Below are 18,746 nucleotides of genomic sequence, written 5' to 3'. Positions count from 1 at the left end.
TTAGTTGGCTGACAAAATTACAAGTATTTCATTTTCAGTGACCAAAATAAAAATAAAATTATTAACTAGATTCAATATCTTATCTTATTCATTATATTTATTGTAAAAATAAAAGGATCTCAATTATTAGCGTGTTTTTGTTTTAGCTATCAAATTACAAAACTTTCAATTTCATCACTAACATTTTCAATTAGTTCTGTTTTGGTCACTTTCCATTAAAGAAGGATGATGATGTAGTCTTTTTCTAATTGATATATTAACACATTTAGTCATCGAGACTTGCACATTTTATCATTTTGGCCCTATTTCTTAACAATTCAATAAAATTAACCTCCACATTTACAAATTATATAAATATGGTCTACATACACATTCAACTCACCATTAACATATATATATTATTGCATCCATAGATAGAAGAACAAATAATGACACCTATACTATTAGTCACCAATTATTAATGTATTTCACCATGGTATTATGTCATAATCATAAATATTTTTATTTACAAATTATAATAGAAATAAGAACGATTTCAAACACTTGATCAATTGAGTAATATAAGAAATAGGTACAAGAAAGAAAATATTTTCTATTCAATGTTAATTTATTTAATAATAAATATAAAAGTGATACCAAATAAAAATATAATAATATCATCCTCCAATACATAAAAATAATAATACCATACTCATAAAGTAATCGAGAAACCTTCATATCTTTTCTCTTATTATAACATCAAGTAAAGAGTAAAGTTTTTTAGACAAATTTATCTTTTGCCGTAGAAGTACGCTTTTCTCCAGCTGTTATTCACAAATCTACTTTTTGATGTAGAAATACGTTTTTTACGAGCTTCTAGATCTGCCATACGTTTTTCTCGAGGTTCTAGAGCTGTCATTCAAAAAAAAAAAGTTAATCGGTACTATAATTGGATGTTAAAGACATTTATTTTAATTTCTACAAAGAGAAACATGAATGGAAATTCATATTGCAACACATATTTCCATAAAAGAAAGCAATTAAGTAAAGAAAAATTACCTCAATGGGGCTTCTCATTAAGAGGGACAAGGCTCTCAACATAAAAGGCTCTAATTATAACATCACTGTTTTGGGTGAATCTACTTTTTTTGATTTACAAGTATATTTTTTATTAACTAACATTTTAAAAAAGGTTATTCAATGCTATGTTAAACACATCTATTTTAATTTCTAGAAAGAAAAATATAAATGGAAAATCATAACATAACAAAGAGAAATGCAATTAAATACAGAAAATTTACCTATGGGGCGACTGTATTTACGAGGGACATTGTCATTAAGAGGGACAAGGCTCTCAACATACAAGTACACATCATAGGCAAGTGGAAGACCTTCAATCCCAACCTTCTCAACCCTTTCGCTTCCCAGATCATACCACACAAGACTGTCCCTGTCCATGTCGCCCTTACAGCTTTTCTTGTGGAATAATACTTTGTTACCATTCTTTGAAAAAGCCAAAGGTACTACAAATGGAGAACCTGGAAGAAAGTCAAGTTGGGTAGTCGATATCAATTTAACCCAAGATTCTTTAACCCCATATTCCTTCATTATCCATAGATCACCCGAAACAAACATGTCCCTATGAGTTGCAGTCAAACAGAGGTAACCTCCCAGGGCTTTTACGTCGACATTGGCTTCCCCATCTAAACAAAAATCCGGCAATTCAACTAAACTGAGTTCCTCGCTCCAAAGATCAAAACCAACAAGGTGTTTATAACTCGTTTCGGGATTTTTATAAGCGAACACATCTAAATCAACAGAGCTTCTCTTACTCGATTCGGGAATTTTAAAAGCCAACAAATGTAAAACATTGTTAGCCACAACCCCTAATTGTCGTTCGGAAATAAAATAAAAGCAGAAACCTTTAATCGTTCTCCAAGAATTGCTCCTCAAGCTGTAAACCTTAGCTTCAGAATGAAGATATTCTTCATATGTTCCAAGTAATTGGACAATTAGAACCAATTTGTAGTCATCAGAAACGGGATCGTACCCAAATCCGGAATAAGTTGAACAGGAATAGAATGCCGGTGGAGGTGAAAACACTATTTTAGCCGAAGGTAATACCTGGCATTTTCTCGTTGAAGGGTTCCATAGTAAAATTCTACCGTTCTGTTCTTCTACAGCCAGCAAACCATTGCAAGAACCCAATATTTGAATGTTTTTGTTTTGTTCAAGCTGCTCGAGTCTTCGAGTTGTTTTGGGTGAGTCGTAGTTGACGGAGAAGATCTCGTACCTACGGTGACGGAGAATAAGGGAGCGATTGGTATTGGTTTTGAGGGAATAGGAGAGGTGAAGTTTGATGAAATTTTGATCCTCGATCCAAGAACACCAGAACTTTGAAACGCATTTAAAGCGTGAAAGATCTTTTACACTTAAACACCGAAAGATGTCAAGAATCATATCATTGGAGAGCGGCGCCATTTTCAAGAGATTTTGTATGTGTAGGTTAATCAAAGAAGAAAAGTTTTTTAAGGGTATAGCAGTAGAGAAAAGCGTAGCATAGCATGAAAAACTACGATTTTAAAGGTAAGTTTGTTTTTATTTAATTATTGTATTTGTGTTCGAGTCGAATTCAAATATCCTAATTAAATATTAAATTTAATATATTTATATATCATGAAAAAACTCAATACACATTCGATATTTGAATTTTGTGTTTGTAAATTGTATAAAAATTTTATGTGGTATATATAGATGATATCTTAGTCTTTTCAAAAACACTTGAAGAGCATAGAAAGCACTAAATATTATTTCTCAAGAATTCCTAAAACATGGAATTATATTAAGCCCTAAAAGATAGAGCTAGAAAAAAGAAATTGAATTTTTAGGATTAAAACTATCTGCACATGGTCTTCAACTTCAAGATCATATTATTGTAAAAATAAAAGAATTTCCTGAAAAATTGAAGATAAAAACATCTTTCACAATTTTTAGGAATAGTTAATTATGGAAGAAACTTTTTCCAAAATTAGCTGAAAAAAGCAGTATATTATATGATAAATTAAAAAGAATATTTGCTTTTGTTGGTCTAAACAAGATGAAGAAGTTATAAAAATATAAAAGAAGAAATTACTTACAATCCAAAAGTTTATTTGCTTAAAACAGGAGATAAACTAATTTTAGAAACAGATGCATCGCAATACTATTGGGGATGTATTTTAAAAGCTAAAACAACTAATAATGAAGAACTTATATGTGGATATAGTTCAGGAAAATTTAAACCAAATGAAGTTAATTATATTATTTATGAAAAGAACTATTAGCTATTAAAAAGGAATAAAACTTTCCTCATTTATTTAGCACCGAAAAGTTTATTATAAGAACTGATAATCAAGCAGTTAAACAGTTTTTAACTAATAACAGTTTAGGAACTATACCTAGAAGAATTAAGTGGTATAATGATTTATGTACTTTTAACTTTGAAGTTTTTTTATTAAAAGTGATGACAATTTGCTTGCTGATTTTTTGAGCAGGCCTTATAATGGATAGAGGTAAAAAGCCTTTACAAGAAATAGCAGGTGATTGGACTACCGTTCACAAAAAGCCCAACAAAGGGAAAGCAGAATCAAACTCCAAAAAAGGATTTGTACCTGCACAAATACCATTCTATCCTAACCAAAGATATTATGTGTCTTATCCAATGGTAAACCAACCACTTGGACCAAATGTTTTAAAATATTCAATGGTAAATCAACCAGTTGGAAGCAATTTTTCAAACATGGTGTATCAATCACCGATGTCTCAAAATATAAATTTAGCATCACAAAACAATTATGCTGAAATCATCAAAAGTTCAGAAAATTTGTTGAAACAACAACAAATTGAAGAAGAAAAAGATCTTTCAAAAATAAAAGATTTTTATAATCCTGGTTTGTCACCAGAATTTTATGATTTTATAAATGAGATATGGAAAACCCATATTTCAAATCAAAGAGCTAATTCCCGAAGAGCTCTTACCAAATTTTCATTATTTTTAGTTGAAAAAACAACTAAAGAAAATGAAGCTCAAGATTTATTATTAAAATCTATTTTATATAGAGATTGGGATGATTTCCAACTCTTTGTTATGGATATTAAGGAGATAAACAATCTTCTTGATATTATTCAATATTTTATTCATAAAGGAAAAACAATTCTATTATGAATAAAGTATTCGAATATGTATGTTTAATAAAGCTAGGAAATTATTACGGTAGAAATATTCACAAAAATAAATGATATGATTTGCGACAAAAAAAACAATTTCAAAAAGCCTTTTCGAATATTTTCTACAAGCATATGTTTTCTTGATTATTTAGATAATGAATTTCCTACTTTAAAATATAGATTAGATCATGAACCATTTGATATAACCAATATTGAATGGGGTTTTACCAAAGAAATAGTTGTGCAAAATCTTTCTTTTCATCTTTTAAAAGATTTTCCACTATTGTAAAATCGCTTTTACAAAACATCATAAACAATGATGATTTTTATTACTATTTTCATATTGAAATTAGTAGTCTAATTGGTATAGCTGAACAAGAAAAATTTTATCAGCCGTATCAAATTTGGATTATTAAAAAGATGATTGGAACCCCCCCAATTATCTGCAGTAAATGAAGACAAAGAACATTTGTCAAAAACTATTGATGAATGTTATAATAAATTTGATAATTATCAAGTCCAAACAGGACTAGATTTGATATCACAAGCCCATTATCTTCTCTATGATGAAGTTTACAAACTTTGGACGGATGGGAGAAGAATATTGGCATTTCCTAATGGAAATATCTAGGAAGAAAAAAACGAAGAATCTGTGAAGCTATTAAAAAAGATAGCTAACATTGGAGGCTTGGAATTCACCACCAAGACTTTCATCAGATTCTTTACATTTGGACGAGATTGAAGAAATGAATCTCGACAATAGACAAGAAGGTTGATGTCAATTTAGCATCACAAAACAGTTATGCTGAAATCATCAAAAGTTCAGAAAATTTGTTGAAACAACAACAAATTGAAGAAGAAAAAGATCTTTCAAAAATAAAAGATTTTTATAATCCTGGTTTGTCACCAGAATTTTATGATTTTATAAATGAGATATGGAAAACCTATATTTCAAATCAAAGAGCTAATTTTCGAAGAGCTCTTACCAAATTTTCATTATTTTTAGTTGAAAAAACAACTAAAGAAAATGAAGCTGAAGATTTATTATTAAAATCTATTTTATATAGAGATTGGGATGATTTCACTCTTTGTTATGGATATTAAGGAGATAAACAATTTTCTTGATATTATTCAATATTTTATTCATAAAGGAAAAACAATTCTATTATGAATAAAGTATTCGAATATGTATGTTTAATAAAGCTAGGAAATTATTACGGTAGAAATATTCACAAAAATAAATGATATGATTTGCGAATGACAAAAATAATTTCAAAAGCCTTTTCAGAATATTTTCTACAAGCATATGTTTTTACTGATTATTTAGATAATGAATTTCCTACTTTAAAATTTAGATTTGATCATGAACCATTTGATATAACAAGTATCGAATGGGGTTTTGTTAGAGAAATAGTAGTACAAAACTTTTCTTTTCATCTTTTAAAAGATTTTCAAGCAGTAGTCAAATCTTTATATTAAAATAACATAATATCCTTGTATCCACCCCATGTTGGTATCAGAGGTTCCGGTGTAACGACTTTCTGGAGAAATAATATCGTAATATCCATTGTAAGTTTTACTCTTTGATTTACATTTCTGTTTGTTTCACAGTTGTTTGTTTCAAAACCCATATATCTGTTATTCTGTCTTCTTGTTGCCGTTGAGTCCAGGGAGGACGTTTAGGCGTTGTGTGAAAATGATAAAGATAATAGACGGTCTTAGGTACCAGAAACAAACATTATGGAGCAAATCGAGTGTCAGTTTAAAGATAAAACTTGCGATCATATTACGCATATAGACTCTAGAAACGAAAACAACATTTCATCTCTGAGTAAGGGTCTAAATAGTCTTATTGATATGACTTCTTTTTATTTTCGTAGGTTATTTAGTAAGGTCAGTTCTGTAGAAGAAAAAGTAAATAATTTAGGTAATATAAAAGATTTAGACTTAAACCATGAGTCTAAAGAAATATTAACTAGTGTTAATAATAAATTAGATCAAGTTTTAATAATAATATTGAGTCCGATGTAGATTTAGGTTCTTTATACTACGGTAATGGTAAAGATCATACTTTAGTTTTATCTCAAGAAGAAAACACTTCTTTTGATGAGTCAACATCCATGTTAAAAAATTATAAAAAGCATAAAAACGTAAAAAGATAATAAAAAACAAAAGAATACGATTTCCAATCCTATAAAACCCTTATAGAACATTGGAAAGAGAAATTTACTAATAGTAATGATCAACTAGAAAGAGTTGAATATTTAAAACTAATAGAAGAAGAACTTTATGAAAAACATAAAGATCTATTTAGTATGTTTAATTATCATTATATGTTAAAATATGATGATAGTAGTAGCTCAAGTAATTCTGAAAACACAGAATTATTAAAGAAACAATCTGATGAAGAAAAAACTTCAACAGATCAGGATGAAGACATAAAAGTCTCGACTTATAATACTGATGAGGAAACCACTTCATCTGAAGATGAAAATATAGATATTCCAGAACCTATGGATACTGAACCAACAGATCCATATAGAAAAAGAAAAATAGAATCAGATAGCCAAACAGATGATTATCTCAGACATTTAAATAAAGATTTTGAAATAAGTGATAAAATTAGAATTTTTGGTAATAAAACCGAAAATATAGCAACAAATGAGATAAAACCTGAATACCCAGGTGAAACGTCTAATCAACCTGTTCAACAAAGAATAGATGATTTAAATAAAAGAAATGTGGCCCAAGGAGGAATTTATTTAGATTTGACTAATACTCCTATTTCAAACTATGAAAAAACTATAGATGATTGGGCACAGTCAATGACTATTGTTGTAAACAACAACACATGGTCAAAAGAAAAATTTTTAAATTATTTTGTTGGAACATTTCAAGGAGATGTTCTACAGTTTCTTAGACGATGGGAAGAGTCTGAGAAAGGTAAAGAACAAAAGGGGCAATTAATCAACCAGATAGGAACCCCTAAAGATTTATTAAAAGGATTAACATTAATTCTAAAAACAGAATTTTGTGATTATTTTGATAAAAAAGATCAAGATGGTACCGCTAGTTATATTCTTTCAAAGATTAAAATATGTGATATTAGATATTTAGAAGAATTTTCTAAAAAATTTCTTCATGAATATCAAAAGTTAAAAATGAAAATATAGAATTTTGGAAAACCAATATTTTCATAAATTACCCCCACCCTGGGATGAGATATGTATAAACAAATATGTATCTTATTTAGATAAGCACAATAAATCATCTGGGCTTCCAATAGAAAACATAGATACTATAGGCAATAGGATAAACTTTGCACGTGAAAGAATAACTTTACATTGTCTGCAAAGTAAAGCTGCTAAACAAGTCAAGCATAAATTAAGTGATAGGTATTGTAATAAAATTTTAGAAAATGAATGGGAATTTGGATGTAAACCAATATATCCTAATACATTTAAAAAGCGTAAAAAATATAAATTAAGAAAATGGAAACCGGGCAATAAAAAATTCTCTAGTAAAAGTCAAAAATGGTTAGAAAAAGACTTCTAAACTAAAGAAACAAATTTGTAAATGTTTTATTTGTGTCGAAGAAGGCCATATAGCTAGCAATTGTCCTAATAAAGGGAAAAATGCTAGGAAAATGATTAAAAGTCTTGAAGAACAAGACTTAGAAATATGTTTTCAAAAGGAAACAAATCCTGAAGAAATATTATATGAGTTAATATCGAAATGATTACGATAGTAACGATGAATATATTTTATGTTTAATATAGGAAGTAGTTCTAATAAACAATTAGAAGAAATTCCAAATTCAAACACAGGATATTAAGTTAGGAAATTTGATCGGAGAAGAAAAGACTTTTCGATGAAATAATAGAAAAGATTAATAAAATCATATTTCTAAAGAAGAAATATATAAAATCTCTAGGTTCAAAATATGGACACGAGACATATAGAAAAACTTAGAGGTAATACTGTCGCTAAAGATACTAAAGGAGGATTAACAAAATCCTCTCTTTACTAAAGAAAAATTAAGAGGATTAGAAAGAAATATCCTCAGTTAGATATATACATTTAGGTATAATCATGATTACTATTAGAGCTTTATTTAGAAGAGGTCATGATATTCCTATAATTGCTGTCCTTTTAGATAAAAGATTTGAAAATCCAATAAAAGCATTTATTGGAGGAATTCAGTCTAATTTACATACAGGAGTAATACGATTTAAAGTTAAACCAAATTACTTTATTTCTATCACGGATCCTCTAATAGAAGAGTGTTTTTGTCTCAGAATTCAGACAAAAAATTCTGATATCAATGATTTAGCAGAAGATCTAGCAATCAGCTGGACTGCTATTAATGAATATACTAATACAGCCGAAGTAGAAATAAAAGAGATTAATAACAAAATTATTGAACTCTTTGAACCAAACAGGTTCACTACTGAAATTCAGCCAAAATTATTAGATTTAAGAGACCTGTCAATTCCAAAAGATTGGATGATGGAAAAAATTAATAGTTCTAGTACTTCTAAACCAGTTAGTACTATAGAATATATGTCATCAGGAAATAAATTGTATTTTAAAAATAATTCTATAACTAATACAAATGAAAATTTAGTTTTACCTCTAGTTCTCAACCGAAGAAGAAGAGGATAATATTAGTACAAACAAGACACCAATAGGAATGAAAACTTTCAAATTCCTATATTTCCTACTAATCCTAGTAATAATTCTAGAAAAACTAAAATGAAAGAAATTCAAACTTCAACAATTGATAAAAAGTCAAAAGTTGGAATAAACATTAAAACAACATTTCAATTTAGAAAATATAAAAATATTCTCTAAATGCCTTAATAGATCTTGGAGCTACAATCAGAAGTTACGAAAAAACGCGATTCTGTAGAAAATGGGAATTAGTTAAAAACCTATAAAAATAATAGACATAGATGGAAGTAAAACTATTATAGAATATAAAGCTAAAACATACCAATCTACGTAAACAATGTTAGATTTTAATTCCTAAAATATTATGTTTTCCTAATATGCAAGGAGACATTGTATTAGGAAATAATTTTATATGTAAATATTTACCTTTTATTATTGATAAACATTCTATTTGGTTATAGTAAAAGAAGACTTTGTGGAAATTTCACTTGAAAAAGATAATAAAGTTGTGTGTAATAAAAAATTTACACTAATAAAAAATTAATAAATATTTGTAACTTATTACTAATATTTGTTGATTTTTTTTTAGCAAGCCTTATAATGGATAGAGGTAAAAAGCCTCTACAAGAAATAGTAGGTGAATGGACTACCGTTCACAAAAAGCCCAACAAAGGGAAAGCAGAATCAAATTTCAAAAAAGGATTTGTACCTGCACAAATACCATTCTATCCTAACCAAATATATTATGTGTCTTATCCAATGGTAAACCAACCACTTGGACCAAATGTTTTAAAATATCCAATGGTAAATCAACCAGTTGGAAGCAAATTTTCAAACATGGTGTATCAATCACCGATGTCTCAAAATACGAATTTAGCATCACAAAACAGTTATGCTGAAATCATCAAAAGTTCAGAAAATTTGTTGAAACAACAACAAATTGAAGAAGAAAAAGATCTTTCAAAAATAAAAGATTTTTATAATCCTGGTTTGTCACCAGAATTTTATGATTTTATAAATGAGATATGGAAAACCCATATTTCAAATCAAAGAGCTAATTTCCGAAGAGCTCTTACCAAATTTTCATTATTTTTAGTTGAAAAAACAACTAAAGAAAATGAAGCCGAGGATTTATTATTAAAATCTATTTTATTCAGGAATGGGACGAATTCCAAATAGAATTTATGGAAATAGAGGAGATAAATAATCTTCTTGATATTTTCCAATATTTTATTTATAAAGGAAAAATACTCCTATTATAAATAAGATATTTAGAATCTGTTTATATAACAAATCTAGGCAGATTTTACCAAGTAGAAATATTCAACAAAATCAATAGAACTATCTGTAATCGCAGATAATTCAATATCAAAAATCATTTTCGAATATTTTCTATAATCTTATGTTTTACAAAATTTATAAGTAATGAATATCCACTATAAAATTTAGATTGGATCATGAACCATTTGATATAACAAGTATCAAGCGGGGTTTTGCTAGAGAAATAGTAGTACAAAACTTTTCTTTTCATCTTTTAAAAGATTTTCCAGCAGTACTCAAATCTTTATTACAAACCATCATAAAAAATGATGACTTTTTCTATTATTTTTATATTCAAATAAGTACTCTTATTGGTATTTCTGAAAAAGAAAAAAATTTTCAGCCATATCAAATATGGGAAATTCACAGAATGCTCGGAAGCCCCCGACTATCTGCTTTAAATGAAGATAAAGAATACTTGGCAACAACAATTGACAAGTGTCAAGATAATTCAAGCTATTATCAGATCCAAGCCGGTGTTGATTTAATGGCTAAAACTAAATATCTTCTTCAAGAAAGAAATTATCAATTTAGAACTGATGGAAGAAGGATATTAGCATATCATTCATATCTTATTGAAGAAAATGATGACGGCATCAATCTGCTAAAAAATATAGCAGACATGGACATTGAAGATTTTCCATCTAGTATTCTGCAACAAAACAGAAATACATGAGAAAATTGTCATCAAAATATATCTACCATTCATCATCTTGATGGATGAATTATGATGGAGGCAACCATTAATGAAGAAGACAAAAAGTCTTAATCATCATTAAAACAATGATGATGTAAGCAGTGACAAGAGCGGCCGTGACACAACCAGTGAGGAAAGCGGTCATTAAATGGAGGCATGACACATGGAATCAACCATAGCCATGCAAAAAGACTTGAGACGTGGAAGCAACCACATTCGTAAATAAGCCGAGTCCTTATCAGAAGCACTATTCGGGATTCAAAAGACGATTGTATAAAATTTTTAGAATTCCTCTATAAATAGGGAGGAAAGCTCAATTGTATAGCATCTTGTAAATTACAAAATACTTTGCTTTTTAGTTTTCTTTTTTGTAACCTTTTTGTGTTTGTAAAAGAGTCTATATTTCCTTCCACTCATACTATCAAATCCCTTGTATCCCCGGTGTTGGTATCATAATGAATATTAATAATATATTAAAATAACATAATATCCTTGTATCCCCCCCCCCCCCGTGTTGGTATTATTAATTATAAGATAAAAAAAGATATATTTATTTAATTTCATAGCTGAATTGGTGATTCGAGTAAGAGATTTACAAGCTATATAACTCCAATTATTCATGTCGAGCTTAAGCTTAAGTAATTCCATTCAAATCTAATTCCAGCATTCTAATCAATTTCAAAGCTCAGAATCCCGATCAAACTTTTTATTTAAATCTATTCTTATATCGTCAAATTATATTTTCAATTATTATTAAGCTACCCATGTTTGAATTTAAGTTAAATCTTTTTAAGTATAAACTCCTTTCTCAAGTTTAGAAATTGGTATTCCATTTAGCTAAAGCCAGGTATCGAGCCAGCACTCAATTACACCGTTAAGCCAGAGCTTTGCACAAATGATCTGGCTCAGGTCCTCCATTGCAGCATGAATTAGAAAGAACAGTACTGGCGCTGCTTTTTAGCTTAGTGGCATTAGCGAATGAGACAGAGATTGCTTTACTTACTAAAGCATTGCTCTAACCTTAACCATGTTGAGACGCCTCATGGATCCATGGCTCGAACAGCCCTCCATCACGACAAGCTTCTTCTCAGCCAATTCATCGAAACACGTTCTTCTCTGGGCTTCTCCGCCTATGCCCACTCCGTATTCGCTGTTCATTCCCAAAGCCACCCTCACATTTATGTTTTCAACACCATGATCAAGGCGATGACACTCAGCAACTCCGCCTTAATCGATTGCATGCTTATACCACCCTCTCTATCCTCCTCTCTTGCAAAATTTGCAATCCCATGTCCTGCTCCAATCTTGGTACTTAACATTGTTTTTTTAGGGTAAATCACGTTCGCTAAATTACTAATATATTTACATTTTAATCACATAATTATAAAATGATTATAAAATTATTTGAAAGTTTTCATTCAAGTCACTAACCTGTTAAAATTATTGTTGTATATGGTCTTCTCTGTTTACATTTTTTGCACTAATCGAAAGCTTTCATTCATTTTCTCTTCTACTCTTCAATTTTTTTTCATGAAACCGCTTTAAACATCACGAATCTATAAATTAAAATTCAAACAGCTTTCTTCTTTGATATTCGACATTGATCGTCAGATCGACTTGGATGTAAGGTATATTCTTCTTTTCGTCGTTGAGTATTAATTCATTGTATTGATCATCGAATCGTCGCTTAAATATTACTATTCTAATTTTTTTTTCACTTTAATCTTTAATTTTTTTGCCTTGACCAATATTTAGAAAAAGAATATTTTTTGGGTAACCAAAATGAAAGTGTTAACTTGATGTGGCGTGTACAATTAATCGTCATTAGAGATTTAATGCTTAATTGGCTGACAAAATTACAAGTATTTCATTTTCAGTGACCAAAATAAAAATAAAATTATTAACTGGATTCAATATCTTATCTTATTGATTATATTTATTGTAAAAATAAAAGGGTCTCAATTATTTGCCTGTTTTTGTTTTAGCTATCAAATTACAAAAACTTTCAATTTCATCACTAACATTTTCAGTTAGTTCTGTTTTGGTCACTTTCCATTAAAGAAGGATGATGATGTAGCCTTTTTTAATTGATATATTAACACATTTAGTCATCAACACTTGCACATTTTATCATTTTGGCCCTATTTCTTAACAATTTAATAAGATTAACCCTCCACATTTACAAATTATATAAAATTGGTCCAATTACACTTTCAACTCACCATTAACATATATATATTATTGCATCCATGGATAGATCAACAAATAATGACACCTATACTATTAGTCACCAATTATTAATGTATTTCAGCACGGTATTATGTCATAATCATAAATATTTTTTATTTACAAATTATAATAGAAATAAGAACGATTTTAAACACTTTATCAATTGAGTAATATAAGAAATATGTACATGAAAGAAAATATTTTCTGTTCAATGTTAATTTATTTAATAATAAATATAAAAGTGATACCAAATAAAAATATAATGATACCATCCTCCAATACATAAAAATAATAATACCATACTCATAAAGTAATCGAGAAACCCTCATATCTTTTCTCCTATTTTAACATCAAGTAAAGTATTTTAGACAAATCTACTTTTTTGATGTAGAATTACGTTTTTCTTGAACTGTCATTCAAATATATGGGCCGGGTCATGCCAGGCTCGGGCATAGTAATTCTTTTTCCGGCCGGGCTTGGATAATTTTTTAGGCCCATATTTCGGGACAAGCTCAAGCTTAGAAAACGGGCCTAAAATTTTGTCTCGAGCTGTCATTCAAAAAAAAAATTACTAAGTGCTATAGTTAAATGTTAAAGACATTTATTTTAATTTATACAAAGAGAAACCTAAATGGAAATTCATATTGCAACATATTTCCATAAAAGAAAGCAATTAAATAAAGAAAAATTACCTCAATGGGGCTTCTCATTAAGAGGGACAAGGCTCTAATTATAACATCACTGTTTTGGGTGAATCTACATTTTTTTTATTATTTAGAAGTATATTTTCTTTTAACTAAGATTTAAAAAAAAAGTTATTCAATGCTATGGTTAGATGTTAAACACATCTATTTTAATTTCTAAAAAGAAAAATATAAATGGAAAATCATAACATAATAACAAAGAGAAATGCAATTAAATAAAGAAAATTTACCTCTGGGGCGCCAGCTTTCTTTAAGAGGGACAAGGCTCTCAACATACAAGTACACATCATAGTGAGGTGGAACACCTTCAATCCCAACCTTCTCAACCCTGTTGCTTCCCAAATCATACCACACAAGACTGTCCCTCTCCATGTTGCCCTTACAGCTTTTCTTGTGGAATAATACTTTGTTACCATTTTTTGAAATAGCCAAAGGTACTACAAATGGAGAACCTGGAAAAAAGTCAAATAGGGTAGACGACATCAATTTAACCCAAGATTCTTTAACCCCATATTCCTTCATTATCCATACATCACCCGCAACAAACATGTCCCTATGAGATGCAGTCAAACAGAGGTAACCTCCCACGGCTTTTACGTCGACATTGGCTTCCACATCTAAACAAAAATCCGGCAATTCAACTAAACTGAGTTTCTCGCTCCGAAGATCAAAACCAACAAGGTGTTTATAACTCGATTCGGGATTTTTATAAGCGAACAAATCTAAATCAACAGAGCTTCTATTACACGATTCGGGAATTTTAAAAGCCAACAAATGTAAAACATTGTTAGCCACAACCCCTACTTGTCGTTCGGAAATAAAATAAAAGCAGAAATCTTTAATCGTTCTCCAAGAATTGCTCCTCAAGCTGTAAACCTTAGCTTCAGAATGAAGATATTCTTCATATGTTCCAAGTAATTGGACAATTCGAACCAATTTGTAGTCATCAGAAACGGGATCGTACCCAAATCCGGAATAAGTTGAATGGTAATAGAATATCGGTGGAGGTGAAAACTCTATTTCAGTCGAATTAGGTAATACCTGGTAGTGTCTCGTTGAAGGGTTCCATAGTAATATTCTACCGTTCTGTTCTTCTACAGCCAGCAAACCATTGCAAGAACCCAATATTTGAATGTTTTTGTTTTGTTCAGGCTGCTCGAGTCTTCGAGTTGTTTTGGGTGAGTCGTAGTTGACGGAGAAGATCTCGTACCTACCGTGATGGAGAATAAGGGAGCGATTGATATTGGTTTTGAGGGAATCGGAGAGGTGAAGTTTGATGAAATTTTGATCCTCGATCCAAGAACACCAGAACTTTGAAACGCATTTAAAGCGTAAAAGATCTTTTACACTTAAACACCGAAAGATGTCAAGAGTCATATCATGGGAGAGCGGCGCCATTTTCAAGGGATTTTGGATGTGTAGGTTAATCAAAGAAGAAAAGTTTTTTAAGGGTTTAGCAGTAGAGAAAAGCGTAGCATAGCATGAAAAACAACGATTTTAAAGGTAAGTTTTTATTAGGTTAAACTACACCCATGATCACTTTTGTTTACCTTAGATTACGTTTTGGTCACTTATGTTTGAAATGTTACGTTTTAGTCATTTACGTTATCATGTTGTAACATTTTAGTCAACGAGCCATTAATCGCCATTAATGGTGTAACGATGGTGACGTGTACGTTAAATCATCATTTCAAACAAAATTTTAGGTTAAATTATACAATTGATCCCCATATTTTTTCGTTTTAAGTAATTTAATTTTTTTCTTTTATGTTCTTTAAACTTTCCTCTTTTTCCTTTCTTTTTTGTTTCTCCCTCTGATTTCATACCTTTCCCATTTCTTTTAACATATTAGGAAGTCGAATTGGCAATGAAAAAAGAAGTAGGAAGTCGACTGTCATCATTTGCCTATAACCAAAACCCATAAACCCATACCACGCTTCTTTCTTCACTACCAATTCGACTTCCTGGTATGTTAAAAGAAATAACGAAGGTAGAAAAACAGAGGGAGAAGCAGAAGAGAATGGAAAAAGAAAAAAGAAAAAAAAGAAAGTTAAAAGAACATAAAAGAATTAATTTGCTCAAAACGAAAAATTATGGGGACCAATTGTATAATTTAACCTAAAGTTTTTGTTTGAAATGATGATTTAATGTGCCACGTCAGCTTACCATTACACCATTCACGACAATTAACGGCTCAGTGACTAAAATGTTACAACACGATAACATAAGTGACTAAAACGTAACATTTCAAACATAAGTGACTGAAATGTAACCTAAGGTAAACAAAAGTGACCATGGGTGTAGTTTACCCTTTTTATTATTATTATTAAATTATAAGTTAATTGATATATTAACACATTTAGTCATCAACACTTGCACATTTTATCATTTTGGCCCTATTTCTTAACAATTTAATAAAATTAACCCTCCACATTTACAAATTATATAAAATTGGTCCAATTACACTTTCAACTCACCATTACATATATATATTATTGCATCCATAGATAGATCAACAACTAATGACACCTATATTATTAATCACCAATTATTAATGTATTTTACCATGGTATATATTATGTCATAATCATAAATATTTTTATTTACAAATTATAATAGAAATAAGAACGATTTTAAATGTATTAATTTATTATTAGTTTTATAATATTTTAAATGTATATTTTAATTTTTTTATAATTTCTATAATTATGATTTTTAAATTATTTTAAATTATGATTTTAAATTATTTAAAATATATTATTTTAAAGATATGACCTTTCAAATTTATTGTTTTTTTATAATATTTTAAATATATTTTTAAAATTTTAAATATAATTTTCATAAATTATTAATTTTAAAATTAATTTTAAAGATATTCAAACGTACTTGGGAAAATAAAACCGTGACCTCAAAACCCGATAACCATCATGTATGGTAATTTTTTATAAAATTATGATAAATCAATTATCTATATAATTTAAACATAAAATTATATATTGAAGACTAAAATTGAAAGGCTGAGAAAACAAAATATCACACTTATACTATATCAATGTAGCCATTCTAAGTATTTTTTTATTTAAGTTAAATTAAATAAGTAATAATACATTAATAATAGAATGAAGATATGTCATAAAATATTAATCATAGTTAAGCATTAAAACTAAAGGCAACTATAATGACCCAAAAATTTACGGGCATCGGAAAAGTATAATATCGGCCTCCGTCTTAGTAAATTGAGTTCGAAAATAATTATTAGAAGTAATTAAGAGTTTAGTTGAGTGCTTAATTAGGTATTAATTAGGTGAATTTAGTTTAATTAAGAGAAATTAGGAAAAACGACTAAATTGAACTAGGGTAAAAGTTGAATTATAGATTAATAGAAAATAAAAAGGATTAAAATGGAAATTAAGCCATTAACAAGAAATGGGACGGTATAAGTGATAAAAATCTTATATTTTATGTTTTATATATATTATATTGTATTATATTATATAAATTAAATAGATGACAAATGTATGGTAAAGATTAAGATAAGTGTAATAGTAATAATTACATAGGTACACTTGTAATAAAAATAAATATATAATTAAATAATAAGTAAAAGATTTTTTATATAATATATATTATTAATATTACTAGTTAAAATAAAAGAAATAAAGTAAAGTAAGTAAAATAAAAAGACAAAGAAACAAAAGAAGAACAGAATAGAAACAGAGAACAGACGAAAAAGAAAGGAAGGAAAGGGGAAAGAAAAAATAAAAGGGAAAACTAGGGATTTGAAGCTTGAAGTTTAAATTTGATGTTTTTGGAACCCTAGAGTGAAATACTCATAAATTCGATGTTTTTGGAACCCTAGAGTGAAATACTCATGGATTTAAGTTGAAAATTTGAAAGTTAATAGATTTATGAGTAGGGTTTATGTTGAATAAATGATGAAATTGAGGGTTTATTTGATAGAATTTCTAGTTAGAGTTGATAAAAGGATTAAATTGTGAAGTAAGCTATAAATTTTATGTTTGTAGGGATTAAATTGAGGAAAATTCGAAATTAATGAAATATGCTGAAAATTTGGTAGTTAAATTTGAGTTAGAAGAAATTTGAATAGAAATAGAGTGTGAATTAAATTAGAAAAGTAAATAAATTTAGTTAGGATTAAATTGGAATTAAAGTATAAATTAGATAGAAATTCTATTACTATTATTAATTAATGTTGTAATTGATGGTGTAAATCATTATTATTCTCATAGCTAACAAGGAACTCGAGGCATCGGCACACAAAGGAAAGGGAAGGTTATTGAAGAATAATCGAGCAAAAATCGGGTTTGTATTACTATAATTCAAATAATTTATTATTTGATGTGAAGTTTAAATTATGTGTATGGTAAGCATACGATAAGGTAAGTGACTTTGTTGAATTGAATTTAAAAAAATAAATAAATAAATAAATTGAATGAGAAAAGTATGTGTTGGTATTGAACTGTGTTTAATTAGTGAATGGAAAAAAATATAAGTGATACTGAAAATGAATTTTTGAAATAAAAGTGAAAATTAGATTGTGAAATTTATATACCCTATTAATTAGTCGGGCTGAGTCGGATATAATTGGCATGCCATAGGATTTAGAAGAGTACGGGATTTATCGGCTTTGCCGATCAGGCACTTTATGTGTCGTATCTCAGGCACTTTATGTGTCGTATCAGGCACCTCGTGTGTCGTTTCAAGCACTTATGTGTCGTATACTGATCAGGTACTATGTACCGTTTTAGGCACAATGTGCCGTACTGGTATGTTTGGGTTGGAATCCGTGTATTTGTTAAAGTCCAGATTGTTAATAGGGTGAACAATTGAATATGAGAAAATTTAAAATTTCGGATTGAAATTGATATTGAAAATGAAAGGCATGAAATTAATGCTTATGTTGTGATTGAAATTGT

The 18,746-nt window shown here is 28.9% G+C and overlaps 2 protein-coding genes across 2 annotated transcripts; both read right to left on the bottom strand.

Moving 5' to 3' along the window:
- Positions 1 to 769: 769 nt before the first annotated feature.
- LOC105793052 (F-box protein CPR1) lies at positions 770 to 2,460 on the bottom strand. Its single transcript, XM_012621993.2, has 2 exons — positions 1,281 to 2,460; positions 770 to 891 (listed from the first exon to the last, which is right to left on the bottom strand). Exons 1-2 carry the CDS (start codon positions 2,458 to 2,460, stop codon positions 770 to 772), a joined length of 1,302 nt encoding a protein of 433 aa, XP_012477447.1.
- Positions 2,461 to 13,374: 10,914 nt separating this feature from the next.
- LOC128042855 (F-box protein CPR1-like) lies at positions 13,375 to 15,194 on the bottom strand. The gene is made up of 2 exons (XM_052634124.1): positions 14,040 to 15,194; positions 13,375 to 13,654 (listed from the first exon to the last, which is right to left on the bottom strand). The coding sequence occupies exons 1-2, from the start codon at positions 15,184 to 15,186 to the stop codon at positions 13,518 to 13,520; spliced, it is 1,284 nt and encodes a 427-aa protein (XP_052490084.1). The 5' UTR covers positions 15,187 to 15,194; the 3' UTR covers positions 13,375 to 13,517.
- Between the last annotated feature and the right edge of the window lie 3,552 nt (positions 15,195 to 18,746).

The sequence above is a fragment of the Gossypium raimondii genome, chromosome 8, assembly GCF_025698545.1.
Source record: "Gossypium raimondii isolate GPD5lz chromosome 8, ASM2569854v1, whole genome shotgun sequence".
In the NCBI taxonomy this organism is placed as follows: domain Eukaryota; kingdom Viridiplantae; phylum Streptophyta; class Magnoliopsida; order Malvales; family Malvaceae; genus Gossypium; species Gossypium raimondii.
The sequence above is the reverse complement of the archived record's forward strand: the minus strand, read 5'-3'. Positions and strand labels throughout refer to the sequence as shown.